The sequence below is a fragment of the Mandrillus leucophaeus genome, unplaced genomic scaffold (genome assembly GCF_000951045.1).
Source record: "Mandrillus leucophaeus isolate KB7577 unplaced genomic scaffold, Mleu.le_1.0 Scaffold234, whole genome shotgun sequence".
Taxonomy (NCBI): Eukaryota; Metazoa; Chordata; class Mammalia; order Primates; family Cercopithecidae; genus Mandrillus; species Mandrillus leucophaeus.
Window position 1 is genome coordinate 598,990 of NW_012102410.1, and position 8,291 is coordinate 607,280.

General features: G+C 47.0%; 1 protein-coding gene across 1 annotated transcript in view; it reads left to right on the forward strand.

Moving 5' to 3' along the window:
* The window catches only part of LOC105541132 (CD209 antigen-like protein 2), an 11,678-nt gene extending 10,880 nt beyond the window's left edge, over window positions 1–798 (forward strand). Inside the window, 1 exon segment of the mRNA XM_011982025.1 lies at window positions 493–798. Coding sequence (XP_011837415.1) covers window positions 493–798 — 306 coding nt within the window.
* Window positions 799–8,291: the final 7,493 nt, after the last annotated feature.

The following is an 8,291-nucleotide window of genomic DNA, read 5'->3' on the forward strand; positions in this document are numbered from 1 at the left end:
CAGCCTGGCCAACATGGCGAAACCCCGTCTCTACCAAAAGTACAAAAATGGCTGGGCGCGGTGGCTCATGCCTGTAATCCCAGCACTTTGGGAGGCCGAGACAGGCAGATCACGAGGTCAGGAGATCAAGACCATCCTGGCTAACATGTTGAAACCCTGTCTCTACTGAAAATACAAAAAAAATTAGCCGGGTAGTCCCAGCTACTCGGGAGGCTGAGGCAGGAGAATGGTGTGAACCCAGGAGGTGGAGCTTGCAGTGAGCCGAGATGGCGCCACTGCACTCCAGCCTGGGCGACTGAGTGAGACTCCGTGTCAAAAACAAAACAAACAACAAAAAAAACCCCAAAAGTACAAAAATTAGCCAGGCCTGGTGGTACATGCTTGTAATCCCAGCTACTCAGGAGGCTGAGGCAGGAGAATCGCTTGAACCCGGGAGGCGGAGGTTGCAGTGACACGAGATTGCACCACTGCACTCCAGCCTGGGAGACAGAGCGAGACTCTGTCTCAAAAGAAAAAGCATCAAGATTTCGGAAGGTAGAAACACAGCTCATGTAGCAGGTGGGGGCAGAGGCTCACATTCTGTATGGGTTTTGCAGCTTCAAGCAATATTGGAACAGAGGGGAGCCCAACAATATCGGGGAGGAAGACTGTGTGGAATTTAACGGCAATGGCTGGAATGACGACAAATGCAGTGCTGCCAAATTCTGGATCTGCAAAAAGTCTGCAGCCTCCTGCTCCAGAGATGAAGGGCAGCTTCTCTCCTCAGCCTCTGCATCCCCGATTGCCCACGCGGCATAGTGGAACTTCGCCACTTTTAAGCCAGGGTTCCTTCTCTCCATCCTTGGACCTTCACAAAATCTCTGGGACTGTTCTCTATCAGATTCTTTATTTTTGTTTTGTTTTGTGAGACAGGGTCTCTGTCACCCAGGCTGGAATGCAGTGGCATGATCACAGCTCACTGCAGCCAACCCACCTCAGCCTCCTGAGTAGTTGGGACCACAGGCACGCGTCAAGCCCTGCTAATTTTCACACTTTTTGTAGAGACAAGGTTTTGCTATGTTGCCCAGGCTGGTTTTGAACTCCTGAGCTCAGGCGATCTGATGGCCTTGGCCTCCCAAAGTGCTGGGATTACAGGCGTGAGCCACTGAGCCTGGCCTCTGTCAAATTCTTCATCCCCATGGGCCTGGATCCAGTCTGTCCTTCTTCGGATGCCTCCAAGGTCCCCTGGTGTAGAGCTTGTGTTTCTGGTTCATCTTGGGAGCTTTGTAAGTGACCTGGTGTGGAATGCCTTTGGAGGGTGGGCTTCGTGTGTTCCATTAACCTACTCTCTCTTTCTTTTAGAGATTAGAGTTTTTGGATTGCCATGTGTAGCTGCTATGCCCCCTGAGGCTTTATCTCATCTGTGCAAACTACCATCTGCTCAATTTCTGTCTACCAGCCCCTGCACCCCTTTGACTGGGGACTTACTGGCTGCCAGAGTTCATCTTACAGGCTGGAAGCACCAGGGAATTCATTCCCCCAGTCAACCAGTGGCACCCAGAGAAGGCATGGAGGCTCGATGCAACCCCTTCCACCCCGAAATCCTCCTTTCTTTTACGTATCTCTTCCATTTGGCTGTTTCTGAGTTGTATCTTTTATCAGAAACTGGTAAACATTGCAGCCACAGAAGTAGCCCAATCTGGTTCAACTTTGTGTAGTAAAATGGCAAGTTATTTTTCAGTTACCTGGACCCCCAGGTTGCAAGGTACATACCTTGATCATGCCCAGATGAACCAAGCAAGTAGCCACAGGCAGAACCTAAGTGTTCGATCCAACAAATGGGGACTGAATTAAGAAGCGGACACCACATGGCATGATCTATGATCCAATCAGATTGCACTCTGACATCATCCCATGGTATGATCCAATCAGATCAAGCCTCCCACATCACCTCGTTACATGATCCAATTAGGTTACACCTCACTACCCTCTGTATATAAAATCTGCAGCAGCCCCCAGCTCAGAGAGACAGATTTGAGCCAGACTCCTCTCTCCTTACTTGGCTGCCTTGAAGTAAACTTTTATCTCTACAAAATCTGTGTTTAGTTGTTTGGTTTTCCATTGCATGTGGTAAACAGACCCGATTCAGTTCGGTAAGAACATAAGCAAAATGTTTTCCTGAATTCTGTGTCATTCTAGCAAATTACTGGATCTGAAAGGAGTTGTGAAGACCCCCAATTTTTGTTGGGCAGGCGGAAGTGTGGGTGGCCTGGGCATCCCCTTTGCATGTGGGATCTGAAATAGGGTTATTCCTGTGGGACCTGGCTTTTTAACTTGTGGAATGTGGTGCTAACTCCAGGTGGCTAGTGTTAGAATTAGAGAATATTTTGGTGTAAAAAAGACGCTACAAATGCCACCTCCCTTCTACTATTGTTGACCCCAAGGACATTCCTTCATAAACAGCTTGCAGGCTAAATTCCCTCTCACTTAGAGTCAACCTTCAACAGACAGGGGAACTGTAAAGCTTGTCTGTACCATCTCCCTGGAGTGCAGAGGCTCCCAGAGGAGCTGAGTCCAGTCACCCACGTGGGTCAGAAGCTCACTGATGCCTCTGAATCGGCTTTTTTCCTTTCCCTACTTGATTGTCTTCACTTTCCTCGTCCTCTGCTGGTGCTTCTTGGAATCCCCTCCCAGATCAACCTACTTGTATCCAAACCCTTGTCTCAAGCTCTGCATCTAGGGAAACCCAAGCCAGCTTATAATATTTTGATGACTACTAGGCATGGCACTTTGTGTGTGTGTGTGTGTGTGTGTGTGTGTGTCGATCTCACTTTTTCACCCAGGCTGGAGTGCAGTAGTGTGATCACAGTGGCTCACTGCAGCCTCGATTTCCTGAGCTCCAGCGATCCTCCCACCTCAGCCTCCTGTGTAGCTGGGACTAGAGGCATGCACCACTACACAATTTTTTATTTTATTTTATTTTAGAGACAAGGTCTCAGTATGTTGCCCAGGCTGGTCTCGAACGCCTGGGCTCAAGAGATCCTCCTGCCTCAGCCTCCCAAAAAGCTGAGATTATAGGGAGAAGCCACCAAGCCCTGCCCTGTTATGGTTCTTCTTTATTCAAAATGTTCTCAGCCACTCTTGTGAAATATTTTAGATGATATTTAAATTACTCTATCTTTAAACCTTTTATTTTGCTTTTTGAATGTCACCTGTGCACATGGAACTGAAACATCAAGCTCCACAGCGAAAACAAAAGCTGGCTCCCTCCTCATTCTCTGACCTCAAGAGGTTCTTCTCCCTAGTTGCAACCTCTCTATCATATTCCAGATAATCCGCGCATCAGGTTTGTTTTTAAATCTGTTTGGCAATCCTTCAATGGAATTTTGAAAAATCTATTTGTGAGCAGACAGAGCCTGAGGATTTTTAGGAACCTACTCCATATGTCTGATACCGTAATGGCGAATACATGTCATTATACATTTGTCCAAAACCGTAGAACATAGGACACCAAAAGTGAACCCTCATCTAAACTAGGGACCATAGGTAGTAATGACAGGTCAATGTCAGTCCATCAGTTGTAATAAACACACCACTTGGTTGGGCGCGGTGGCTCACACCTGTAATCCCAGCACTTTGGGAGGCCTAAGCAGGTGGATCACTTGAGGTCAGGAGTTCGAGACCAGCCTGGCCGACATGGTGAAACCCCGTCTCTACTAAAAATACAAAATTTAGCCAGGCATGGTGGTGGGCATTTGTAATTCTGTCGCCCAGGTTGGAGTGCAACGGTGAGATCTCGGCTCACTGCAACCTCCGCCTCCCGGATTCAAGCAATTCTCCTCCCTCAGCCTCCCTAGTAGCTGGGATTACAGGCGCCTGCTACCACACCCAGCTAATTTTTGTATTTTTAGTAAAGACAGGGTTTCACCATGTTGGCCAGGCTGGTCTCGAACTCCTGACCTCAAGTAATCCACCCACCTCGGCCTCCCAAAGTGCTGGGATCACAGGTGTGAGCTGCTGTGTCCAGCTTTGTGTCTTTAGTTATTCAGATCTTAGCTACATGTAAGGGCTTAATCTATACTCTTCCTATAATTATTCTTTAATGTTCAAGAATTTTTCTTGTAGTAGCTCATGTCTATAATCCCAATGCTGTGGGAGGCAGAAGGATCGCTTGAGCTCAGGAGTTCGAGACCAGCCTGGGCAACATAGTAAGACCAAGGTTTCTGAAATAAATAAGTAAATCAAACCTTCCTTGTATTGTGAAGAGGGTTTTCTTTCCTTCTATATTTGCAAATACTCACTGCTGCAACCTAAGAAAGCTGCTCCTTTTAAAGAATCACCTTGCTGAGATCTTTAATTAGTTCAGAAGTCCCTTGAACTGCCTAGATATAAGATCGCGGCTTCCAAATATTGTCAGCTTTGACTCATCCTTTCCAGTGTTTACAGGTCTTAATTTTATATATATATATATATGTATTTTTTTTGAGACGGAGTCTTGCTTTGTTGCCCATGCTGGAGTTCTGTGGCCGGATCTCAGCTCACTGCAAGCTCCGCCTCCAGGGTTTACGCCATTCTCCTGCCTCAGCCTCCCAAGTAGCTGGGACTACAGACGCCCGCCACCTCACCCGGCTAGTTTTTTTCTTGTATTTTTTAGTAGAGACAGGGTTTCACCGTGTTAGCCAGGATGGTCTCGATCTCCTGACCTCGTGATCCACCCGTCTCGGCCTCCCAAAGTGCTGGGATTACAGGCTTGCGCCACTGCGCCCGGCCATAATTCTTTATATTTTCTCATTGCATTGACAAAATAGCAAGAGGCACATCTTTATCATGTTCTTGATTTTACTAAATATGCTTCTCACAATATGCTGCCCAGACTGGTCTCGAACTCCTGGCCTCAAAGAGATCCTCCCACCTCTGCTTCCCAATGTACTGGAATTATAGGCGTGAGCTGCCTCACACAGCCCCTGTCTCTTAAAAACAAAACAAAGCAAAATGAGAGGAGAGAGACACAGAGGGAAGATGATGTGAAGAGGGAGGAAGGGAGAAAATCATGACAACAGAAACAGAGATTCCAGTGATGGGTCTACAAGCCAAGGAATGCCAAAGGTTGTCGGCAACCACCAGAATCTAGAGGCGCAGGGAAGGATTCTCCCCTACACGATTCAGAGTGAACACGGCCCTGCTGACATCTTGAGTTCAGACTTCTGGCCTCCAGGACTGTGAGAGAATATCTTTGTGTTGTTCAAAGTCCCCGCTTTGTGCCACTTTGTTATGGCAGCCCTAGCTCACCGATTCTGGCTGGATAAGGTAATTTCTGTGAGCCTGCCGAAACGCCTTACTCAATAGGGGTCTTCCTGTGTTGTCCAGGTTGGTCTCCAACTCCTGGCCTCAAGTGCTTCTCCAGCCTAGTGCTGGGATTACAGGTGTAAGCCACCACAGTTGGCCCCAGCATTTCTTTTGGGGGACACTGTTCAACCCACTACACCGTGGACATTTTAAATTTGTTCTGGGTCTTACCAAAAATGGTTGTCATGTTTCACTATTAAGCAAGACATTTCTGTAGGATCCTGGAAATTGCTGCTTCTCAAATTAAGGAAGCTTTATCCTGTTCTCTGTTAACTAAGCATTTATTTTTTTGTGCTTATCTTCATTTTAAATGAAGAATGAGTGTTGAATAGACATATCTCATAATTGCAATGTGGAGAGGACAAAAACAAGTTCCGGAAGGATATAGACCACGTGATGACATTTTAATAAAGCTCCCAGATGTGCAAAACAGCCCAATATATTCACCATGGAAAGATGTGTAATTAAAGCATTTTAAAATAGGATAAACACCAAGTTTGGGAGGGCAGTGGCCTTGGGGGGGGGGAATAAGAGGAGGTTGGGGTACAAGAGACCTCCACTCTGTTTGCTATGATTTGTTATGTGACGATGTTATTTGTTATGTGATGTTATTTGTTACATTATGTTATTTGTTATGTGATGATTTTTAAGAAGATCTGAAATATGTGAAGATGTCAAAACCTGATAAAGTCGAGTGGAAGGCATAAGCGTTTTCATTTTTTCCTGCATACCCATACCTCTTTGCATACTTTATAATAAAAAATAAAAGCAAAGCCAAACTTCAGAGCGACAACCAATACACCACATGCCCTTTGCAGTGGGCTGGCTTCCCTGGTTACAGCAATCCTCTCATCTCTGCAGAGAATGGAAACCAGAGTGGTCATGGCCTTGGAGCTGAATCCTGTGACTTTTACCTTCTTCCCACATTCACCCAAACCTCTTGTCCCTGCTATTCAGGTCCTTGTATGAAGTGACCCCAGCTGACCCCCTAGCCCCAGATGATTGCCCCTGAATTAGTCTTAGCTTCTCCAACAAGTCCTGCTCCCTTACTCTCCCAATCTTTGCATGTGCTGATACCATGTTGGGACCGTTCTTTAATGTATCCATCTTCTCTGGAATAATTCTGACTCCTTCCCCAGGCATCACCTCCTTCAGGAAGTCCTCCAGGCTCAGCCAGTGTCTCCAGTGGTTCTCGCAGTCTCTTGTACTTCCCAGACTCATCATATTGTCTTCAAATTCCCTTGTTACATGTTCCCCACCCACCTGAGAAACAGGCCTCCCTTCCTTGTCCTGGGCCAGGGATAGAGGTTAGAGGTCTGCTGCCTCCTTCTAGGACCTCTCTTCCCCTCTCAGTTACCCTGCAGTGAGGTCTGGGCACAGGACATTGATGGGCAGCCTTCTGGCTTCCTCGCTAAGCTGGACAGCTCTGCCCCAGCTCGCCAAGGCAGCTTCAGCCACAGGTGTATCCAACAGAGCCCCACTTTCCTTCCCCCTTGCCTTTGCCTTGGCTGTGCCCTGTGCCTGGTGTGTCCTTCCTTTCTCGGTCCACAGTACACATATCCTCAAAGCCACACATCTCATGCTATCTCTTCCAGAAAACCTCCTCCGATTTCCCAAATGAACTAATTCTATCTCTTCCGTAAGGGCTGATGAATCACTTCCATGTAAATCCTTTCCCCAGAACACATTCCAGTGGTTACCCATGGATAAGGGTTTTTGAGAGGCTCAAGAAGATGGAGTGTGTTTACATATCTACAAGAGGGGCTGGAATATTCCATTAAGTGCTCAACATTTCACCTTGTCAGTGAGGTTGGCCCCGGCCACCCTAGCCACTGCCCACTGCTTAGTGCCCATCCCAGTCCTGCCAAGCACTTGTCTTACTGGACTTTTTCTTCCCTTCATTTTTTTTTCATAGCATTTATGACTTTTGAATATAGTATACTAGAGTTCCCACCTTTTGCACTATGGATATTAGGAGTCAGATCATTCTTTGCTATGAGGGATGTCCTGTGCATTGTAGGATTTTGGGCACCATCCCTGGCCTCTAGCCACTAGACGCCTGGAGCACGCGCATGCGCACGCGCACGCGCACGCGCACACACACACACACACACACACATTCTGTGACAACCAAAATTGCCTCCAGCCATAGCCAAATGTCCCCTGGTGGGCATAATTGCCCCCAGCTGAGAACTACTATGTTATACAACTTATGTTTTCAATTATGTTTATTATGTTGAGTACGGAGTCTGTCTCCCCACACTTCTCCTAGAATATTAGCTCCAAGAAGAGAGGAATTTGCTTATTTTATTCTCTGATGTGGCCCTAGTTCCAAGATCAATGCCTAGCGTATGGCAGGCGTTCAATGTTTGTTGAAAGAATGCATGAACTTCATGAACATTGAGCGTTTTTGATGTGCCTGAGATGGTCCTAGGTAGACAGGTATAACCTCATTTTCTTTCTTTTTTCTATGTTTTCAATTTTCTTTTTCATATATATATATATATATATTTTTCTTTTTGTAGAAATGAGGGTCTTGCTATGTTGCCCAGGCTGGTCTGGTCTGGAACTCCTGGGCTCAGCAATCCTTCCACATTGGCCTCCCAAAGTGCTGGGGTTACAGGCGTGAGCCAGTGAGACCGTCCCGTTTCTTTATCATAACATCTTTGTGAGAGAGGTCCACATCTATCTCCTTTACACAGAGGGGAAAACTAAGGCTTCTAGAAGCTACCTAGAACCCACACAGTGGTAGAGTCCTGCAGCTCAGCCAGCTACCTCCGTAACAAACCTCTTTGTTCCTTTCTGGTCCAGAGGGACTGGATCAAGGTCAGGTTCAAACCCAGCCTCTGCAGGCACCGGCAGGGGAGTTGAGGCGGGACCTGAACTGGCCTGGGGGGCTACGCCTGAGGGGGCTTTCTCAGGAGCCAGAAGCGGTTACAATTTGGTCGGGTTCAGTGTGTCCCTCT